This window comes from Botryllus schlosseri, chromosome 16 (assembly GCF_051294905.1).
Source record: "Botryllus schlosseri isolate E-star chromosome 16, Bs_hap1, whole genome shotgun sequence".
Classification (NCBI taxonomy): domain Eukaryota; kingdom Metazoa; phylum Chordata; class Ascidiacea; order Stolidobranchia; family Styelidae; genus Botryllus; species Botryllus schlosseri.
Genome location: NC_137251.1, coordinates 6740736 through 6765662, shown reverse-complemented (window position 1 = coordinate 6765662; position 24927 = coordinate 6740736). Strand labels below are relative to the sequence as shown.

General features: G+C 40.8%; 1 protein-coding gene across 1 annotated transcript in view; it reads left to right on the top strand.

Annotated features, from left to right (window-relative positions):
* Positions 1–8928: 8928 nt before the first annotated feature.
* LOC145459423 (uncharacterized) overlaps positions 8929–24927 on the top strand; it is a 32757-nt gene continuing 16758 nt past the window's right edge. The window contains exons 1-3 of the mRNA XM_080338060.1: positions 8929–9071; positions 9867–13040; positions 16223–16384. Of these exons, the coding sequence (XP_080194186.1) occupies positions 9029–9071; positions 9867–13040; positions 16223–16384 (3379 nt within the window). The 5' untranslated portion in view covers positions 8929–9028. The remainder of the gene's footprint in view (positions 9072–9866; positions 13041–16222; positions 16385–24927) is intronic.

Below are 24927 nucleotides of genomic sequence, written 5' to 3'. Positions count from 1 at the left end.
CTCAATTGCCTGGCCCGCCGGCGAAGAATTAATGATAATCTAAGAAGCTTGCATGTAAATACGAAGTGTTCCAATGTTTCGGACACTTCGTACAGTTCACAAAGACCACTATAATGTAGGCCAAATCGACGGGGTGTGTTGTCCGCAACCAAACGAGGCGACGGCATATTGCAATTTATCGACTTCGCCGCAAAGACGCTCAATGCTTTTACGCAGACCCGCCCTTGGTTAGTAACTGTAATCACGATTGGGGAGCATGGCAATGTCGGCATGCAGAGCAATCAGTGTCATACAAACGTGAACGTAGTTGGAGTACTTACAACACTCTTGACGCCTTACCCTTGAAAGAGCGTGGCTGGGTTTTGTGAACCCTGCAAATGTTGATCATGCCCACTAAATGGTTGGCGATATAATGACAGCAAGTGCTACGGGATTAGCTAACAAGATTAGCATGGTCATAATTCATTTGCGAAGCACATAGAGTAATTTCCATCGGATATAATAATATTGTAGGTAATATGATATTGGTTAAAACGATGCTAACTTTAAGAGTAACTAAGTAATAGGTATGGCCTTTCTGACACTCTCCCCCCTCCTAAAGAGAGTTTTTCGGTGTGTCAATTACTTTACTGGTCACTGGTCAGGGGCGAGACAGTTAACATTATTTAGCCTTGCTCCCCCTCAGATTTAGGGTTGGGATTCTGATGTATTTCTGTTCATAACGTTGCAACGTAACTGCAATGCCATAAAGGAGTTCAAAGATTTCAGGAATCTTGGTTTTCCGATTAGTATAACTGTTGAAGAAACTTTCAGGATCCTAGGCAGATAAAAGCTACGCCGTATAATCACTACCATGCAGGTAGAGCTGGGAATAAAGAATGGATAAGACAAATCCGAGGATATTATCAACTGAACTAATTCGAGTTAAGTAGCAAGTCGAGCTTTTCGAGTAACAAAGTTATACGCGTTTTTTTTAACGAAAAATATAATTTCAATACTGACCATACTTTATTCCCACGGTTAGATCCTCATGGCCTTGGCTGACCGTATCTCAGCTTCGATACTGATTTACACACTGCTATCATGAATATTCATGGAGAGACATATCTATCAAGTACTGATCTACTCTTATTACAATGGTCTGGTCACAAAGCGCTACGAAATAGTAATGGTCCAGATAAACGAAACTATTTTGGATGTCGTGAAACTGGCATGATTTCCTTGGGGCCCAATAAAGATACGTATTGGAGCTTACTTTCAAGGTCATTGCTATGGCTATGAAGTCATCATTCGTGGTGCTCGAACACCCGACTCGAAACGCAATACTCGAAGCTGAATCGAATTAACCAAGCACTCGATTTCGTCTCAAACCACAATGAACCCAGCAATGACGTACAAGTGTGGTTTTCAGAGCAGGCAACAAAAGTACAAAAGGGCAATAGTATGAAGCATCGACTAGAAATACGTATACGATGACTACATTCAACGGGACATCAACTGCAGTTTGTTTATTTAGTCACGCAACTTATTTCCCAGTTTTGTGAGCGTATTACTGCACGTACGCCGGATGCGATGAAACATTGATCAATGCAATAGGCGCGCTTGGCTAAAGATCACCAAGATTGCGCATAACACGACTGCACAAATGCACACAGTGCAAATGAGCTTGATCGTTGGGAATCACTAACTAACGAGCCGCGATGTATGGAAATTGGAAGTATACAATTATGCAATGACACGTGTAGGCTTGAAGTTGCCATGTTATCAGCAGTACAAGCCATATGAATCCTTCATATCACTTGTACGATTCAACTGTGCGAAGTTGTCATACCAGTCATTATTGCTTAGCATAGTCATACCAGTCATTATTGCGTAGCATACACAAACTGCACTGGGCCCAAATCAATACAATTAGTATACCGGACTAATTCACTTGACAATTTTAAAGCTGCTCTATATAGCCCCTGTCATACATAGCCCTTACTGCTGGCAATTTACAATTACAACTGAAAGGCTGAAAGTGGGGCATCTTAGAATTGCTTACACCTAGCATACAAACGCATTTACAAACCATTTGTTCACATGATGTGTAAAGGCATTACCTGAAATCAATCTAATTATCATCTATTTCCACTGCGATCCCTGTCCTTACACTGGCACGTACCCAACTAGTCTCGACGGTTCGTAGTAAATGCTTCGCTGGATGGCTTTTGCGCGGCATACAAATACTGCCGCGTATTTTCCAGCTGACACAGAGTAAGTCATTTCACGATATCCGCATCATGCCTAAGGGAAAATCAAAGCAAGCGAAGACGCGTGACGAATGACGTAATGCAATTTACCTCGTGCAATAACCTCGTGCACCCTGAACCAAAGATGTTCAACATCAGTATATAAATACCCCTTTCTCTTTCGTAATGCTTATATTTTAGGAGGGTATGTCTTTACGAATACCAACAACGCCCATGTTTTAGCTTACTTACAACGACGATGCAGATGAAAGGCGGCGATTGGACCCTATTATTGCATACTTTCTACAGATCGAACTTGTGTTCTGCCCAGAAGTGGTCAGTAACGAAGTACTTCTACTTTTTTGAAGTACTCAAGTATTTTCCCTCTACTTCTGGTACTTACTCAAGTAGAAATCTTTTTCGCTACTTCTACTTCTACTTCATAATATTTTGTGAACTACTTACTTACTTTTCGCTATTTTCAGTTTGTCAAGTACAAGTAATTTAATCCCCCAATAAGAAAGATAGCCTTAGGAATTTCGGGGCTATTTTCACGTAGTACCAACATTTAAATTTCATAAAAGTCATGAATTACTCAAAATTTTCGTTGCGCTTCGCGCACAGTAGATATGGAGTGACATATATGTTTTGACAAAAGTATCGCTGAATATAATTTAGATAACGGGTTGCGTGGTTGCGTTCACACCACATTGTAGCCTATATCAAATATTTCATCACAGTAGGTATGGCCCTCATAACGTTTGAAACTACCGTTTCGCAATCTAGCCATTACCTATTATACATAGCAGCCCATGACGTGTCCTAGTCTGGAAAGTGGACCTTGACTTTTTTTAACGTTAGACCTGTTTTAGCAGACCACCGTTGAAATTGTCTGGAAAAAAGACATGAAAGATATTTTCCGCTTTTTAGAAGTAGTATTTATGTTTTTCTTGCAATTAAGAGTATTATACGCTGAGGTCTAATTATAGTTTCAGTTCTTTTGTCTGGAGAATGCTAATATTTTCCGAAAATAAAGCTATACACTATATCATATTTTTATGATCTGCCATATTTTTAATTAGCGTATACTAATCGCGCAAGGTGTTAAAGCCGTATCCGGCACAACTTCTCCGTATTGCTCTTCGACTGAACTAGGGGCCTTATAATATGGGGGAGGGCGCCATGCCATGATATTCTCTAAAACGGGGTGTTCGAGTAAACAAACGAGTAATATAGCATTTCCATATCAATACTATCGTTTGCATCCCATGATATGGACGATTGTTTTTTCTGTCAAAAATTGACACCTCCTGGGATGCATCAATATCAGGGGTGGGCAACATACGGCCCGCGGGCCGGATCCGGCCCGCGAAGAGATTTTGTCCGGCCCGCGGACAGTTTTCTGTCTTACATGATAATGTGGCCCGCGGCTCCAGTATTCAGAGACTCCTTGCTACTTGCGTAAACGTCAAATTTTAGTGCCTGTATATTATTATACACATGTATGCGCACTACGCAGTGAGCGAGGGTGGTGCTTACTCGTAATTTAGTCGAAGCGAGAAGACTTGCATTATCGGCATTTACAATGTACTCAACCCTAATGTCATTAGTGGTAATGATGGTGTTTGTCAATTACAATGGTCATTTACACTAGGCCGATATTTCATATTTTTGATCCCGTAACCGTCGACTTGTAGCACGGCACCCTTCTAGGCTTTTGTAAGACATCGCTTATGCCAGGGGTCGCCAACTCGAAACGGGTCGCGGGCCACTTTCAAATTTTGTAGAGGCCGCGGGCCGCATGAATTCAATATCGAGATAAAATAGGCCATACAGTTGAACAACCACGCTATATCTCGTCACCTACTAAACCAGGGTGGCCAACCGGCGGCCGTAGAAGGGAAATTTGTGGACAAGTAATTCAATTAGTACCGTATGTGCGGGCGGCCGTCGACATGCAATTTGAATTTACAAATTGAGTCTCGATTTTTTAAGAGATCCCAATCAATCTTGAAATTTTCTTCGCGCTGCGCGCGATTCAATAAGCCTTCGTTTATCGATTTTAATATAGTGGCGCCCTTTGCAATTATAGCCCCACAGTACAGACGTGAACAGCAGAGGAAAATGATGCGCCTCATATAGAAGTACCAACTTGGAGTCTTGTACTCCTCACTGTACGGACAATCTTGATGGTAGGTCAAGAAATAATAGCATGTAACCAAGTGAATAATCATATTTGGCCCACCCAAAGATGCATCATCATTGATATCTTGTCCTAAATTTTCGAAAAACACACCCTCCATCAAATCTACAGTTTAATCTGATGGCATCGGATGAGAAATAATATGACAAATACTATTATCTGTGACGAAATTCATAGGTGAATCGGAAAATATTTTCGCGCTTCGCGCGATTATGTACGGCCCATAACATAACCATGACCAATCACCAGTGACCACTCGCGAAGTCGGTGCGTATAGTATAAGCCTATGTGATTAAATGGATAAGTCCGGAGTTCACCGGAAAAGGACATGGACACTATAACATGTGTATTTGGCGTCCAGATAGTTCATTACGACTATGCCCTGGAATGCGGCCGTAGGCTACATGAATAGTCGAAATGCGTCCGTGAATGGCAAAAAGGTTGGCCATATCTGTACTAAACCCTAATGAAGAGATATATTGGTGAATTCGTAGTACCGGGCTTATCGAACACCTTGAAATCTTAATTAGGGATTGCACCGTGTTGATCGATCAGAGAGAAGCAAACATAGTGGTGCCTGTATGACAATGCTGTACTCAAATCCACATTGTCTTCGTCATTATTGGCGAGAAATGGCTTTGAAGTTACATTGCTGTCGTTAAAATACATTCATTAAATACGATTTATTCCTTGTATATGTGGATGAATGGGCGAATAATGTGTCGATTCAGCAATCCGGCCCGTCAAGTATTTAATTTTCCTATATCCGGCCCGCCGACTGGAGAAGTTGCCCGCCCCTGATCAATATGAATCCAGCTCTCTACGCCTTCCGCATAGCTCCATTTGCAGCTTTTGACAGTCCATGCGAACGAATTATGATCGTTTTTACTACAACAACTACTTACTTACTTGAGTAGATTTGAAGTCAGCCAATTCCACTTCTACTTCAAGTAGTTTTAGGTTGCTTATGTAAGAAGTACTTCTACTCGTACTTGAGTAGATTTTTTCGTCGCTACTTCTACTTCTACTTGAGTAGCATTCTTGACTACTTTGACCACCTCTGCATAGACACGAATCAATCGTTGCGCTATTGGGCATTTTTTAATCGAAAAAATTTCTAATAGCAATGATTCTCAGATTCGGACCTGGCATGGAAAATTGACGTAACGTAATCGTTGATCATTTGCTACCATCGTTTACTTTTTCTTTTCCTTTTCTTTTTTTTTAACTAACATTTTTTACAGCCAGACTGTATGGATCAAAAGTGCACTTGTTCGATGCGGGTGGGATCAGACTAGTTAAGCCTCGAGGTCGTATCGATCATTCCTATCTAATACCTAATACTGTGCATGCATACTTTTTGTACCACCATCATTGCCGTCTGTTGTTATGTATTTTGGTTGGATGAAAATAAAGACTCCCTCTCTCTCTCGCTCTCTCTCTCTCTCTCTCTCTCTCTCTCTCTCGCTAATCGTCAGATTATATATTCTCTTCTGCTCAAGGAACACACAGTGTACACTGTAGGCTACAATAGGGGTGATCAAAAATGACTTATTCTGAAATCGTACTGGCTACTTGATACAATTGTTGAGTTACCTAATTTAAGCCTGCACACCAAATTTGGTTCAATTCCAACCACTAGCCGCATTGCTACAGGAGAAGAACGACCAGTTACGGCCTCTTAATCTGGCATCCACCTCGGCCAAGTGCTCGGTTTCAATTGTTCGATGTTGATCTTTAGTTAGCCATCCCTTACTTTTAGACGCTCTGTCTTGCTCTTCCCGTTCGCTTCTTTGAGTATCTCCTTCATCGGTTTAAATCTAAAATAACATAACTAAAACCGCAACTACATCACCAGAAACTATTCAGAGAACAATGCCTCGCCTATGCCATAATTTTAACAGCCGTGAAAATGATATTAAAATTATGAATGTGTATTGTAAATGTAATTTATGTTTGCTCCAATTCAGAAAGTATTGTTCGATCACACCTGATATGCGGTTTCGAGAGTACCTCCTCCCCACCCCTTCCCCTAGTTATAAAACCTTTGGCATAGGATTAAAACCATGCATTCCCAAGGGAAATGCGTTGATTGATGAATGGTGGCTTGCTAATGCACTATAGGCCTCTATGAACCAGAGAAAGAAGCAAAACCACGTGAGATAATCAAACTCTGGGTTGTTAGGACTGAATCTGAAAGTAATTTCATATAGTATGGTTACCATAATTAGAGGTCCGAAAAGGAGGACTCTTCACAATCCTGAAAGCTGTAGTTCCGTCTGGGATAACTGGTGAATCTGAATTTTTTTTACTAATTCTACTGTGTTGATTAAAGGTCATCAATTTGATTGGACTACCTAATTATCCACTCTTACCCTTAATTTTGTGGTGTTGACTAAAAAAAGTTATCGTTCTCGCTCAACTACCGAAAGACCCGTCGAACCATTACTTGAGTACTGCTTTGCTATATCTCAGTTTAATTTCTCATACATTTAACCGAAATTTTCAAAAAGGAGGACAAACTCTCAAAGAAGAGGACATTTGGGCGTCCTCTGAGGACACTTTCAAAAAAGTCAAAAAAGAGGACAAATCCTCTTAGAAGAGGACGTATGGTAACCCTACCATATAGTCTACCCCCAAACAGCGATCGAAGATCTATAGCGCTTTGCAAATATGCTAAATAAGGGTAGACTTCACATCACGCGACACTATATATGAATACAGCATCACTTTGTGTCATCACGGCATACAATCCCATATATTGTGGATACGCGCCGAATTGCGATCTGATACAGTCATCCTCGTCAGTCGCAAGGGAAGTTATTCAACTTTCTATTTCAAAGGACTAAGTTCATGCTATTGTTAAGCTATACTTACCATACAACCAGGGAAAAGAGAACAGCTGTGGAGCAAGATCAAGGTGACGAAAACATCGCAGCTTCTGACGTCATATATTTAGAGCACGGTATGCAGTAATGACCGTTTAATCAGCGTTATAATATCGTCATCGATATCTTGTTCACAGTGGGTTGATCTTTTCACTAACCCAGTTCGAAAACTTATATGCTGGGACTTGTGATAAATAAGCGGCAATTGAGGTTCAGTTCGTGTAGTCTTTGAGATCAGCTGCCAAGGGACTGGTGTGAGTGAATCAGACAACTGTATATGTATATTGTATATGTTGCGAATGTCAACGCTTTGCAGCCACCACCGGTCTTTCAGTGATCAACCGCAGGAAGTTCAGGAATATATCCCCACGTAGTGCTGCGTATCTGCGCTGCCTTTAGGGGTGCAAAACTCATATCGAGTTAGTGTCGTGGGTACTATACCATACTCTTCCACCATTCCGAATGCTAAAATATACATATCTTCAGGATCACGTCGAGTACAGTGATGATCTATTTTATTTGTCATTTATAACACTTATATAATTATACTGCAATTGTGATCACGTTTGATAACTTTATAATCAATGTATAATATACATAGCCCACTAACATGCATAATATAAGTAAACCTTGATTTGTATGTAAGTTGTACATCCGAAATAGAGAGACCTAGGTAGTGTGTACTGCATATACCGATTTTTCGATTACCAAGTTTCTTTTCATCCTTGAACTATAAACCTGTCATCTTCACAAGGAGCAGTATACAGGGTATGGGTGTCGAATGAAAAATTTGATCAAATTGATGAAAATTGTATTAGCAATGTGCAGTTAACGATTCAAAATAATCCTCCACGACAGTGATTCTCAAACTTTTTCGGACACGCCCCCTTTATGATAATGAACAATTTCGCCCGCCCCCCTTTATCGTCCTACCACAAAATCCAACGAGAATGTTGGCAATCCCAACGGATAGTGTGATGGCATGGGAGGTTATGACTATTGATGAGAGAGTTCTAAAATATGATAATTAGGACCATGCGCATAGCAATAACAATGAATTAGAGGTAATCGGTGCCCCCCTCCCGTTTGAGAACCACTGATCTACGATTACATGCGAAATATATCATTGATGAATATAAGACATAAGGGATATTAGTGGTAGCCTACAATCCACAGCTACAACATCGATTGGTTTCGTGATCAGTTCCGACCCCGATGTCGACTCCAGATTCCTTTCCTGGGTGTTGGAGGTTTAGATCTGTTCCGCCTAGGCCCTAGGCGGTGTTTAAATTAACGTAGAAATGGGCCATTCTCCAATCGGAAGATACGAAATCATAATAAGGAAAATCGGTCTGGTGTAAATTACCATTCTAGTCGAAAAAACCATAAATACCACAATCAACAACAATATCACTGATGAATTCCGACATAATATATAGTCCAATTCCATAAGTTTTAATAATAATTATTGTCGGCAATAATGCGACATAACTTTCTCTCTTTCCATTTAAATGCGTTGCTTTTAATGCACTCTTCAACATATCGATGGGCCCATTAAGTGGTTTATTATATATGTATTTCCCCTATGCAATATGTATGTCATCCGTGATAACCATATTGGTTAATTAAATTACCTCATTCATATACTGAATATAGCTGTGTATATAATAATGTGATATGTAAATAACGCCATCACAAAAGAAGATATGCCTCTTGGTGAAACGGATTCTGCAAAAACGGCTTTTACTGGTAAGGGAAATAATGATATCAGGGTTCATCATTCGATTTTGGTTGGGTTTTCTCTGAACCTGAATGTGAAATTCACTCCACTACACATGTTAGTGCTGTAGGATTTTCTATCGCCTGACCCTTTGGGGCTAAGCAGCACCTGTTTCATATTCAATAATCTATTTGAGATTAGATATTCAAATATATTGGATAACGGCTCATATTTCCAGTAGGTCTTTTGATAATTGAATTGGATACGGTCTAACATTTTCCTGACATGCCAGTTATGTATCAGGGCAATATATTAGATTGATATTCCTGAGAATATAACCACATTGTCCAATAGTTATCTAATGAATAGTGTTCCATAACTTCAAGTTTAGTTAGTATGTCATAAAGTTATAGTAGGTGAGTTTTATCTTCTTGAAGTGAGATGATGGATTTTACAAATTATATATCCATATGTTTTTAAGTAAATGTGTCATCGTGACAGTTCACAGGGGTTATATCACTCATTAAACCAAAAATCACTGCCTTTAGCTTCCTATTAGGTGAACATGCTGAGTTTGCAATCCTAATACGAGGGTGAGAGGAGCGCCATGTAGAATAAAACAACGTTCACAGTGAAAAATCCGCCTTACTCCTATACACCCTGTTTCAAGATTTCCATATTAAATGTGCATGACAAAATTACAAATTACTGTAAAATATATAGGATTTGTATGGGTGAACGCGGGTTACCATGTTACGGTATGATACGATAAATAACTACTACTGAAATCAATCGCATAGCTAATTGTTGATTTCTGTCTACAGGTATAGGAAAATTGGAGATACCACGATTGAAAAAGAAGAAAGCATGTTCTTCGTCAAAAGCCGATTCCTCTTCGCCAAGCAGTTCAATTGCTCAATTACGTTCATTCCCTGCTAATTTTGCACATCGAGAAGTTGACAGAAAGAAGAATCGTTCTCTGAAACCCCATAGATCGTTGGACTCATCTTGTTCAGATTTTGTTCTTGTACCTCTTTCGGCTGGCACAAGGAACGCAAATGCGGAGTTTACGAGGCCTACCAGTCGACGCGACACATCAGATTGTAAATATGGCGTTGCATCCTGTGATAAACAGGCGATCGCCTCCGTATCGGACTCGTGCGGGCCAGATACGGATCACTACCCCAAAAAACGAAAACATTCACTGGGAAGTCGTATTTCAATGTTATCAAGAACATTTTTGTCATCCAAAAAGAAACATAACAGTTCTGCTAGATCGAAAACCGACCCCCGCGAAAGCCGAAATAACAACCAGAGCAGGCCTTCAACTCCAACGAGTTGCATTGTTACGCAATCACATGATAATCTCGAGTCGGTATCGCACCAGCCAGACTTGAGCGACTTATTGTCTGGATCTGTTAAATCGTCGAAGCTATTGAGTCGCGGGACAGATTTCATACCATATGCAGTTCTACCAGACGCAAGTTTGAGAAGAAAAAGCAAATCATTATCGGATCTCGCCAACAAGAATACGAAATTACAGAAGTATCTGGACAGAAGACAGGTCATTCACATGGATCCTAACGACAAGGACTGTTGTTGCCACACGGAGGTGGCACCTTCGTCTATGATGGCCCTGGCAATGGAGTTACTGGAATCAAAGCACAGTAAAGCAGCTGACTTATTCAGAAAAAGCAAATTGGACGAAAATGAAAGGGATTCGATTCTGCCAAAACTATGGGTTGTTCCAAAACTAGGCAGTGATTCTCGCACGCCTGATATCAAACAAGCCTCTCATTTGCAACCAACTCGAGGTAACGTTTCGACAGTTGTTATGAGAAGCAAGAGCAGTGCCAGCGCAAGGCCCAATATTAATCGACAAGGAACTGTACTTCAATCGGTGGGGACAGGTATTTGCAGAAAATCGGGCTACGCGTATCCCACTGCGAAATGCATTCCGACGGCGAAACATCCGGCAGACAATTATGCTTGTTTCTCACCAGAAAATGAAAGACGTTATGAGGTTCCGACAGATGCTGTTGTAAATGATCTCAGAACCTTGACAGTTACTGATTTAGTGGGTTCCCCAGATACCAAAGCCAGTCCGATGGACACTGAAGACTCTGATGCTTCGGACACGTCGCAAATATTACAACCGCAGTCGCACATGCAAACGGAAAAACGAACTGCCGCTAACAATGGACCCATTGAAAGAAATGAGTCTCGCGTGAATGAATCAACAAACGGATCGTCAAAACGTTGCGATGATTTCACCATGCACGACTCTTTACTACGGAACGAATATCCGCGTAATATTGATGTACCTTCTCGCGCGTTACACATGAATGGCGCAGGATTCTGTTCATCTGCAAGAGTACCAGCAAGGGACAGGGAGCAATCAGCATCGTCTTCACTTACGACCGTTTCCTCTCTTTCGTCTTCATCAAATTCGTTACATCATTATGACGATAGACGAATCGTAGGTTCACCGAGAAGCATCAATAAGGATTCGAACATAATGCCACCTAACGTAAGTGTCTTACAAGAGGTCAATGATGTAGCTGCCCCGATGACAAATAAGGACCAGCAGTCGAAAAGTGGCAATTTTCAGGGGACAGTCGAGCCCCCAGCACCACCTAAACGAGGAAAGAGCTTGGGAATAATGGATAAAATAAGAAATAGCGGAGGACAAAAGCAGCTCTCCACAAGAGCGAACCGTCTGACAACAGATTGCGGTAATAAGGTACCTATTTCACGAACCGTGAAGATGGGTGAATTTTCAAAAACCTCAACTGACAGAATGTCCCCGCGTGTTTCCGACAATAAGTTGATAGTAGAAAGCTGCGGTAATGTTGGAGCAGAATTAGCACAGCCCAATGAAATTGATTACAGTACTCTCGAATGTGGCGGTAAAGATTCGGTATCGGGCATAGAGCCACGCGTACTTTGTCGGGATCAATGTCAAACTTTATATGCGATTCCGCCTCCGGAACATGACTCTCATAGTAATTCCTCTGGGAGGCAAACAGCTGGTAATGAACATACATCCTTCATCGGAAGTTCGTCGAATGATTGCGCGCGCCCAGTGGTTCGAATTCCGTCCGATGAGTTACCTGTAAAGTCCGAGATAAGGCGTGACAGGCTGATTGAATGTGTTGATATAAGCCAGGATAAAAACATGGACAGAGAAAAGTGGTTTCGAAACGGGCGCATTTCGGTAGTAGACGGTTCGAGAGTTGCCTTAGCTCGTACGCCATTCGAAGAAGGAAGTCGATTTGCGGAAAAGCGAAACTCACATCGTAGTCTTAGTAATTTGTTCATCTCAGACATCATAGGTGGAGAGCGTCCATCGTCTTCAAACACGCCGGTCTCCACAGTCGAGGAAACGGTAGTACCGGCAGCCAGTTACGGAATAACGGAAAACGCTCCTGCCTCGGGAAATCAAGTAGTCGCGGAGGACATCTCGAAAATATCGGCGTGTGGCCAAGAAGCCGTGGAGCCAACCTTGCCGGATAAGTCTCAACGCAACACAAGCTTCGATGCTATCGTTAACCAGCAATTTGAAAATATGAGAGGTGGAAGTTTTTCGAATTCCAGCAGCGGTGCATTGGGTGAAGTCAGTTGTGGTGCGTCAAGTATACTTTCAAAATATCATGAACCACGCAAGCAATCGGGGAAAGAAGGCTCCAAATCTTCTTTTCGGAACGAACCGGTGTTGGTAACTTCAACATGTTACATATCAACGAATGCGAGAGATGCATCTTCACATACAATGCCAAAGAATTTTAACGTGTACCCGAAGCCCTTCCATGCAGTTCATAAATCTGAACGTTCATCTACAACGGTGGCGACGACATCACCTATAAATTTCGATCATGTCGAGGAAAAATCTCTGGCTCAGTTAGAGATGGTGCCGGAAATGCCGAAAACGAAACGCGTTGGGGAATGTGAAAGGATTGAAAGACATGAATTATCACTATACGAGCTCGAGAATAGAGGTATGGTTTACCCGATTACTGTGGCTGGAGGATTTGAATTTGTATCTCGATATAAATGTATGGCAACTCCATTCCAGATTCTTGGCACAATTTTCAATAATTATTACTAACTCTTCATCTCGACATATTTTCCTATAGCGTGTGTCATCGCATCAATTAGGCTACATTCAATCGCCAATTATCAATGGCTTGGGGTTCGTGTCAGACTGAGATCAATATCAGTATCACTTCCTAAGCGCCTAAAGTTTATTTAGGTTCCCCATCGCAATCCGATTGGCCAACTACTATTAATTAATAGGTAGTGTTTATGTCGGCAGCTGAGGAATCGCAATCAATAATATGGGCCTGTTGTAAGGTGGCGATGGGTTTCGAAACACCATAGACACTACAGTAGAACAACGAATACCTGCTATATTACTGCAATGAAATATTATTGTTGCTAAAAGTTGTATCTTAATGGTTCAATCCACATCTGCATCACACGTTAACGGATGTGGGAATTTAGTTTTCCATCATTTAGCGTGGACGTGTAGCCAGCCCTTCCGAGATCTGTCCCGGTAGCCAATTTTCCACCTTTAGGGGAGGTTATAGTCCATTTACTCAATGATTAGTTTTGCCTTATCGAAATTCCTCATAACGTAAACACTTTGGACTGAAATTGCTTCTGATCGAGAATCCATAGCCTATTTTGTAACCATTCCAAATAGTAATGCAAATATAGAATATGACGTAATATATAAATTATATACGTTATCTAACAACCGCATGATACATATCAGTCGAAATGGATCTTACTGATCGCCCATTCGAATTACAAACAAGACACGACTCCGTTGACGAATATACCTGATATTCAAATAATATCCTGGATTCATGAAATTCAGCCATGGGGCTTCGTTATACCGAAATGAGCATGCGGCGAAAATCTATTTACTTGATTTTCTTACTGGTCTTTATGCAATTTGGGCTGAGGTTGTTTCGGCCGATATTAGCAGATATGACCATGATTCGGATTTGGTGTTATTTAGATTTGCAGTTTTAGTGAAAGCGCAGTATAGGATACGCACTGGAACATGTCATGTAGCTAATTTATAATTTTGAACTTTACAGCTGTAATACGTGAATTCATTTCAGACACTTACACACATTTAAATTGATTCAAATATGATACGGAATACATTCCGGATTTGGCTTTGGCAGTCTATAATTTCTATGGAAATCTGTGTGTTTGATGTGTGATAAATCTGCGGGAAACTGAATTTCGAATAAGGATTTCTTGCAGAGCGAATATTTGACTCGGCGTGGATAATATTATTACCTTACTCAAGGTGGCGTTGACTGGAGTCCCCTCGTATAACACATTCCTAAAATGCGCGTTACATTTGAAGATCAAAGTAGCAGTTGTAAATATCATGTCAAGAGCATACGCGCCACGACGGGACTCGTGTTAATCGTCTGTTTGCGAGTCGAATGCCGGTTTCCTGTCAGACCAGGCCGTTCAACCACTACATGTCGCAGGACTAAAAGTTGTATTCACACATTCCACAGACCGGTGATACATGAATAGGGAATATTATCGATTTTCTTGGCGGTTGTTGTATATCTAGTGTAGCGTTTTACTGCTATCCCGACACCTTACTATTCGTGGGAAATCTAACTTAATATAGCTTATAGTGAAATGCACCATATTTGCATCCTTGCGTCATTTGTGGATGCCGCTCTGCAGATGATAGATGCCACATTGCTACACTTCATGTACACAGCAGTTAGTTCATTATGCCCTAGGTGTTTCAAATGTACAAATACATATTTTGCGATCCGTGGGGACCTCCATCACATTTTAGTACAGTGGTTCTTAACTTTTTTTTTCTGCAGCGCCTCCTTTCAAAAATTTCCTGGGTCTGGCGCCCCCTATTTAAAGGCCTGTATTAAAACAAACAATGGGTAAGCTTTTGGAGTCCGGTTTAGGGTTGGGACTTCACTATTAGACCACTCGATTAATTAACGGTATAATTGTATGTGCTATTTTCGGGAGCAAATCCATGTTGTTATAACAGTACGCGATTGGTCATAGGGGGAAGTTGATTGTATTGGGTTTTGCTTTATTGCTTTGTGTGACTACTAAATCAACTGAGAATATGGTAGAGATTTGCTCACATTAAATTTCGCACTACACCAAGCTCTTAGGGTTAACATGAATGTGGTAACAAGTAACAACACTAAGCAGTATCATCCTTTATGATGCGACGAAGAAATATTCTGACGATATAATTTTGTAGCTCTCAAATACAAGTATATTTTGTTAATCACTTTGGCCAAAAAGCTTCGAAACATCTTTAGTGTACAAAGGGCATCACTCACAAAAGTTGTACGGTACAGTGCCTTTTCGATTTTGAAATGCAGTGCGCTGCAAGACAAATTACCTAGCTGAAAACATTATGTGGAAAATAACCTGAGCTATCAGTATAAGTATCAGTTTATTAATATTTTCATCTTTCCAAAACACCACAAAACTGCGATAAAACGACTTGGAGTAGCTAGCGTGACGGGAGTGTTTTAACGGGGAATTGGCAATCCAAAAGTACGGCAAATTCATTTTACATAAATTAAAATAAACGACTGTATTCTTGGAAACATCGTCGGTGGATATTTCGCGATGGTCGCAACGAAAAACGTGATTTGACAGATTTTGTCGAATTTTAGTTTGCCATGAGAAGTCAGGGATATATAGAACTATTGTTCTACAATATAATCATACCTCCTTACTACACCATCTACTGCGAGGCCACTTTTCTTCAGCGCCCCCCATACCGCCCCCTGAGCCCAGTGCCCCCCATTTCCCCCCCTGGGGGCGCTGGAGACAAGGTCAAGAACCACTGTTTTAGTACAAGTGTCACTATCTCACTAAGCACCTTTAAAGTTCGGCAACTCTCGTGTATTCCAATCCGATTATATTCCTAGTCCTATACATATACGCTAGATAGGCAAATTTAAATAACTCCATCGTATTTGGTATATATTCTGAGGTGTACTGCTTTTACTGTGCATCAGACCATCTCAACCACCTTCCAAATAAATATTTTCAATACATTGCCTAAAACCACCCCATAACCGTCTCCGTGAGGTCTATTCAGATGACCTTTCACCTCAATCCATTACAGCAGATGTTACTTCTCTTTCAGACGGTCCGATATATTCAAGCACAATCAAAATCATTGTCGGGGATAAGGAACATGAAAGTGTGAAAAAGGTACCGGATTACCAAACTGCAGTCCGTAATGCAAACGGAACAAGCACACTGAACGAGAAGAAGGTTTGCGAGATGTCAGTCACGAATGTTCGAGGTGATGAAAATATGTTATTGGAGTTATCGCGTCCAAAGTGCTAGAATTTTCGCGCATAACAGTCACAGGCGTAAATACAAAACCTATTATATGAGGTTGTAAATAGCTTGAAAGAGGTTAAAGGGTGTTGCTAACGTATCTTTATGCCTAAATCATCATCGATTGTGACACAAGTTCATAGTACAATATCAGCACTTTGAATAAAGCAATGATAGTTATCTTCAAATTGTTATACCTAGCATTTAGGGTAGTCAAAATCACGCATGCATTATTTAATGTTTTGGAATAGAATATACAGACCAAAGATAAAGCCACCACGGCATTCATAACCGCCCGTCATATCAAAGATAAGACTTCGAGTATGCCAGCATATTTGCGGATTAGTGTACCGCACAGCCCTTTGAAGAGAGCCTGCTAGTCAAGCATTCGGTAATTGATCGTTATCCCGGACAGCAGACGTATGAGATGTTATATGATTGACATGTTGTTTAATCATTTATCGGTTCATCGCCAATCACCACGATTTGTATCGTGGTTAATTTATCCATCTGCTTTCAACAGATTCATTTTTTTCGTCCATGTATTCTTTCCGATGCAGATGCGATTTGCATCCGTAAATTGTGTGAGATGCACAAATGAACTTAGAGAATATACTCGTAACACTAATATGGTATTGTAACCGGCCGCTATGAGTCAATTGTCTTGGAGATGAGTGACAATAGTGCGTGAAATTAACTGGCTGCGAATGTGCTGTGCTTAATTGCGATTCAACACGTTTTCCTGGTAATAAGGCGACAGCAACCTACTTACGAAATAGTGTACTATAGTCACACATGTCGTCACGTGTCCAGTGTCTGTGCACTTGTGCGCTACCGAAACATATTCTGACCATTCGTATTCGTAGGAAATTTTGCTTCGGTAATCAAATCGCCAATAATACGCGACGTGGCATGAGTTCGTAATGTAAGTCATCTCTAATCTGGTTATGGCAATATCAGCGGGTATGTGTCGTAATGCAAGTATAAGCCTCTGCTACAAAAAAGGGCCAGACGGATTTATGTCAGTTATTGCAAATGAAGGACGTCGTGTGCGGGAGCATCATATGTGTCGGAAGTGCATAGAACAGTATATATGAGCGTATAATAGTGTGTTGCTTTTGGAATAACTGCGTCTTAGAATGAACTCCGTTTTCGCAACTGCATCGGACTTTCAGCGTATTCCCTTCTTTTCCGTGGTGTACTGATAATATAGACAGGTAGCTTAATCTTCCGAAAGGTTCAAAGAGTCTGGTAACCCGACTAATGCACTGCTGTTTCCAAAACGCTTGTGAGTTTTGTGCAGTATACCGAAAACTCGTGAGGTCAATATGTAGCAATGCCAGGGAATCATTGGATCCCCCATCCATTTGAGATAAAAATGGAATTCACATACCATAATGTGAAAGTTTTCAAACCATTTCGGTCAGGTCGACATATATAAAGTAAGGGACCGCCAACTATCTCTACATGGATTTTTTTGCGGAGGGAGGGGGGCAAAGCAATGTACCTGTGCAGTGCAGTGTGTACTGTATATAGACGTGTCGTGTGAATAGCATTAGTTCTCTACAGAGTCCTACAAAGGGTTACTTGTTGAAGAGGACCTCCGGTTAAAATAGCGAGGTGTTCAAGTAGGCGAGTGTTAAAACAGCGAGTTGTTGGATATATATGTGACTTTAGCGATACCTTTGTAAGGTGTAGACCAGTGGTTCTCAACCGGGGGTCCGCGGACCCCTGGGGGTCCGCGAAGCAATTTCAGGGGGTCCGCGAGACCTCTAAATGTACGAAATGATTGATAACCTAATTTTTATTTTGTTTTTAAATTAGAGTAAGCATAAGGCAGTTTTCCTCCACAACTGGTAAAACCTCATTACTCACATCATCAGAATAATCTTCTGACATGAAATATCTTACTGTGAACATTCATTTTTATTGCCAAATTGCCAATAACCTACTGATACAAACATATTGCTGTTTAGAGACGTTTTGCTGGGGTTTGTAGAAAAAATAAAAATATGGAGATAATAATGTCAACCATAGGCTGACTTGGTAAATGTTTGAGAAACCTTTTCGTTTTAAAGTTGTCGGTGTCATCAAATTAGTGAACAGTCGTATGAAATAAAAACTCCTGAAGTAGTTTCCCTATTTTTTCCAATGAAGGGATTGAAACCTCGCCACGAGATCCATTTATTCTGTGATATACATAACCACTTGCAGTGACTTAAAAAGTCCAGAAATGACAGTGGGTCGAGCTCAAATTTTACGCCAAAAGAACCAACCAATGAAAGCCTGGAAGATAAATAGAGTGGGAGAGTGCAAGAGAATTTGACCATGGAAAAATAAATCGAACTGTGTAAAATATATCCTGTCGTGGAGCACAAAGCCCTAAAATAGGCTATAAGCACCAACGTCGTGTGTTGTAATAATAATAATATCAATAACATAACCCCTATTCCAGAATAACTTCAAGGTGATATGCTAGATAAAAATGACTAGGCTGGACGTGATATATTCATTAAAAATATGTTTCTTCATCATGGTGCCGTAAATGTGGCGAGCACACCAAAAGTGTCGTCGGAAGCCTTACTCGTTATTACTGTAGCATACCGCTCCATGATTAACGTATAATTTCCCTCGCTGATCACTGATTATGTTACTGCTACGTCTTGTTGTGTGTTGCACTCTTTTATGTGAGTCGCTTTTAGTCACCGTCGGAAGAACATCGCCGTTGTTTCAAGTTGCTTTTAATAAAAGGCTTACGCTAACCTGTCAGCGTTATCTACACCGAGCCGCGGACCAAGAAGAACGCGCGCCTACGATCAGAGCACGCTGTAATATTATATTAGCCTCCATCTGTCTTTGGGGAAAGGGATTCTCGGCACTCGTTCATATCACCACTTACTTCAAGAAATACCTCGGCAAAATTAGCTTCGAAAAAATAAAAGTCTACCCAATTTCTACTTAAATAGTATAGTGTTATTTTCAAGAAAATTCATTTTGTTGCTGTTTATCACAAGCATACTGTTCATATTTGCACAGGACAGATGAGGGTCGCACCATAATTGTGCTAAATTTGAGCTAATACTTTCGGGGGTCCGCGAAGGTCCGTCACGGTGAAAAGGGGTCCGCGAAGTCAAAAAGGTTGAGAACCACTGGTGTAGACATTGCTCTGACATATTTTTTAATACCGTACGTCGTCAATATTAATACAGGGCGGAAAATTGATCAGCATCAAGCAGTTCTTTAATCTGGATCTTTGCACATAATTAGATGGACATTGTAAAATTGCGCGTTATACACCAATACTATAGATCTACTCGTATTTGTGTCAATGGGACGATACAGATGAAACAAAATATTTGCCCGTTTAAAGAACTAATACCTTCATAACCGAAATGTCCAAACAGGTTGTCAATGATGTAGTCCAGACTCCCAGATGAGCAGACTTTTGTATTTTGAAGTGATATTTTCGATCTCGCCAAGTTGCTATGCCAGCGTTGCAGTACACCTTTCCCAAGCTGCCGCTTGTTGATGCCCGAGAGCATTTACAACTTCTCGATATATCCTCTATAATTGCAAATCGCCAACTTTCATATGAGATCAATCAGCGCCATATTTTCATGTATATATTTAGGTTTCGCAATTGACTGGCTTCGCACGCGCAGCCGGTCAAGTGTCCTTCTATTAAATGCGAGTAGTGCCACCGGAGTAACGCTGTATATGAATTTGCGGATGTAGTTGGCACGCAAGCGTGAAAGGATTGCTCACGATATTCTCAATCGATCAAATCGATCCTTCAACCTGAGGAGGGCTGCGGCGTGTTTCATATTTATTCTCATGCGATATCCGCCGACTATGTTTTCCGTAGGATTGATTGTTTAAGCAAGTTATACGTCAGCGATGCAGTATAATTATACCGAGTGTAATTATATTATACATGAGAGGGAGAACGGAGAATCTTTATTTTTCCAGCGTGCAAATCAATAACATACGTAACAAACATACAGTTGGGTGAAATATGATATACATATAAGCAAGATATAGGCCTGAGGTTCGGCATGACAGAGTAATGAAAGCCATCCATGCCAGAAGCATCTTCCTACATAAGTCGTTGCATGCTAAACCATCGGATAACTAACAAAAATACAAATGTAAATAAAAATAAATAACACAATATCGTGGAAAATAATTAGAAATTGAATGAACAAAATAAGGTGTATGGTCATTTGGCCACTCACTGCCAATACTATTTAGAGGTAACTTCAGAGCCTGGAGTCAGAACATTCATATTTAAACTCACATGGAGGTAAATTGCTTGGTGAGTCTGATGTCGTGTTAGGGAAACGTGGATATTAGTGCTGGGAAATTTCGCTGATGTACATCGGGGCATGTAAGCGAAATGGCATATGCGCTTTTAATTGGTTGATTATACTATCCCAACACACAGATACGACGGTAAAGATGCATTGCGTACTGATTATTACTCTCTAACACACACACACACACTCTGGGCTGCTTGTGGCGTTTACAGTCTTGCGTCAAGTATTTTATGCATAGTTATTCGAATGCATTGCAGTCAGAACGCTCCATGCTTATACTTTACTTGTGAGGTAGTATGATACCAATATATCGCGTATATATTTCAGTGTTTGACTGTACTGAAATTAAACCTTTTGAGTGGTTTAATGGTAGGCATTACTAATATTGCAAGTGCTTCTTTACGCCATTACCGAGCAATACTGCCGCGTGTCTTTGTTATCATGTCACCGAAATCCAAGACGATTAGCTAACGTGTTATTGATGGATCCGAAATATATCGCACCGCTGACGGTTGCATAACCAACCACATCAACTCAGCAGTAGATAACTTCAAAAGCTATCAGATGTAAAAGCATACTTCACTGGAAACCATAGTACGGCGACGGGTTGGAAATCGCCAACTCTTTATTGGTCTTGGCGTGATCTGCTTATGATACAGAGATAAGATAACACAAAGCCTAGTACTGAGATTGTGTGTCATGCTGAATACTAAGTGTCATCTTGGTTACTGTGATTTAACGTGTACATGCAATATACAATGCACAATGTGCATTCAGCATATCCTCCGACCATACGCGGCTAGTGTCGTGCATCATGCGTGTGACCTATATCTTCCGATCATTATTTCCCATTGATCTGAAAAGTGAATAGCTTGAGAAAATAGCAATGCCAACCCTGTTTATTCAGTTAAAGTTTTTACTGCCGACGTATTGTTGTGTTAATACGATGTAAGGCTTTAAGGTCATATCGCCCCTTCGCACAACATTGTCAAGCGATGAAATACTGACCGAAAAATTCTACGGCTGTGACATCAATACTGACCTGTAAGAAAGCACGCATCTGAAGAGTTACTTACAATGATTCACTACCATTCCGACGGTCATGGTAGAAATAACAACCGCGTATCTTATGCAGTATTCACTTTAATGGCCGTATTCAAGACAGGTAAGTTGATTTTTAAGAACGTAACAAGGACCGTGTCTGTATTGGGCTCAAACCGTTTCCAGAAATAAATCCAGGATCAATCCTGAAAATCGTCGGTTAAATCTGCGCTAATTTCCAATCAATTCTGTGGAATAGTTCCGCCTTTGTGCTGCCACAGTGTAAGGTGAACGCGCACTCGTATACGTCATAGTAGGCTAGTCGGAGGAAAAGACAACAATTAAATGAAGGAATCACGTACCGTGATCGTCCGATCGACGATTACGGCACTGTACGAATTAGGAAATGAGCTTATGAAATAATGAAATCATCGCTCTCAAGCTGTGACTTCAAAGGAAACGGCAACATCACCACCAGTTTCGTAAAAGAAGATATTATTCAAGTTCATAATTCACTAACTTATAGCTTGGAATTCGAAGGTCACTGTGTTAGCTGCGTATGAGCATTGAGCAATGGCCATGCAAGAACACAATAAAGCGGGTCTTAATCGGGTTATTCGAGCTGGGAACCGAGGATCAGTGTGTCAATCGGCAAAGAATGTAAAATGAGCAAAAAGATAACTTATTTCTCCAAGCAACAAAGCCTAAAATTGCGTTCGTGTGTTGCATATCGACGTAATCTATAGATATGCGCAATGCGCATCGACGTGCGGGGACGATATTACGATAGCGCTTGACTGGCTGATAAATCGGCTCTGAATCAACGGGACTATATTTTAAAGGCATAACATCAATGCTCATCATTCGTAGGCAGCTTTGTCAGCGAAAACAGATCAAAGATCTAGAGTTCAGATTTGGAAGATGCATAGGCGCAGTCAATGGCTTTACAAGCTCTCCAGACGCATCGAGATTTATCCATCAGCACCCAACTGTCTGTCTACTGCTGAAACAATTGCAACGTTAATGCAATAAGGGACATTATGGCGTGTATTACTATTCTATATTACTACTAGATGACTAGATCGCAGCTTGTAATCTTACTTATTGTCGTGACCGATAGTCAACACCCAAGGGCATCGTAGCGAGCGAATGCAATGACGTAATGCTGTTCGTCCCATCAAAATAAGACAGCATCGTTCGGTTGTCAATTAATTTCCATACGCGCGAATGGCACGGTACTCCACGAAGCTTTCGGGGTACTTCATTATGCTCTAATGACCGAAGGTAACGGAAGATGCGTGCTTGTTGTAATTACCGCTATAAAACGAGGTTAGGATAAAATTAGAGCATTACGTGCTTGTTTGGTTTTTGTTCCATGTAACCCCGTATTGTGGGTAATGTAGTTAGAAATTTTTGTTACTCACGCGTGGATGAGTCGGTTTGGAAATTAGAGGTTTACAGAATGATGTTGGTGCCTGAATGGAATGAATGAATAGTACCGAGAACATCGCAGCCTATTGTGTTTCAAGAATGTGCAAATAACTGTCATCGATACTCTGCATTAGTTACAAACAGTGTATCGGTAACGTTTCACCATACATATGTTACGGCGTCTCTTTACGTCTACTGCGGCCGCATTTGTGCCGTGGAAACATGTTTCATGTAGGTCAAAGCAAGCGTGGTTTTAAAAAGCCCCAGCACGATAAATTCCAAGCATTATTTTTATTAGCTCATTTCATACTGTGCCTAGACCAGACTAGACTACACAATAGCGTATTCGCGCTTAGATGGAAATGAGCGGTTTCCAGTGATAGTTTGTTTGGTTTAGGGATAAATCTTGAGTAATGCTAGGGGTTCGGGAGTTAGGTTCAGGTATAGTGGCGTCGCCAGTCCGTTAAGATCCTAACAATTTGCAAGGAAGGATTTAATACAGTGGAAACTTGGAAAGCTCTGAATATTACTGAATGAGATATTCGAGGCGCTTACGTATTTTACTTCTCCGTACTGATTATAGAGTATAGTAATCTATAGTGCAGTCGTAGACATATCCTGATGGCCATGGATGCAGAAAGCATGCATGTCGGTAGCTACTATGCCAACGGCTTGGATTATCTGAGCGAACCGACCATTGAAGACCAGCCATTCTCGCGAACTATCTACTATGAAACATCTGGAAGAGGTGAGGCTTCATACAAAGTGCGGCACGCAAAATCGCTGCGTTCCTGTCGTCCGGCATAAGTGTTAATACCGTATTGCGAGATTAAGTGATGTAACGACCAGGCCCTCCGTTGAATTAGTCTCTTGACAATCTCGAATGCTCTTGAATGGGATTCAATGGCGTAATTATACTCCGTCGACGTCGTTATGTTCTTTTCGATATGTTCCAATTTAGGAAGATAACTTGATGGGCATTTGTCGTGCATTGATATCCCGCAATAGAATGACTCGACAGTCTGCATTCTACAACAAGCTAGTAACGTTAACTGTACTGCTACTGTTACGATCGCTTCGCGAAGCTCTTATCTAGAAGTATTCAGAGCACTACCTGGATGGATTTCTGATATCAAATACCGCCTCTATTATCTATGATATACCTTACAAATATCGATTAATAGATATATAATATAATAAATATGGTACATGCAAACAATACTGTAGTAACTGGTGGAACGAAGTCTTTACTCCGTAGTATATCCATTATCCAGCTCAGTTATGACAGGAGTAATCGACTTCATTTCATTTTATTTTCATTTTCCTTGTTTTCAATAGAATTAGGAGATCTCGTGATGCTTCTATAAAAACGAGCGAATAGGACGCACTATGTTACAATATCACTGTCAACGCGACTGGTAGTTCTCCTTGTTCAGCTACTGTTCATAAAAACTATGAAAGAATTCGGTGTGAAACAAAGGAGGCATGAAACCAGTGTGACACAATGCGCAAATGTGTGGAACTTTGTCATCGTCTACAAATATGTGGCATGCGGTTTTCAATACCATAATACTGATCTCACCTTGACACAATCCAACAGGGATTCCATAACTAGAACGCCATTTTCCAGGGGGATTACAACAGAGCAGTGTGCTATACTGGCGCACTGCCTTCACCCAGCCTGCCTATGTTGCTCGTACGCGCTTAAGCGATCGTG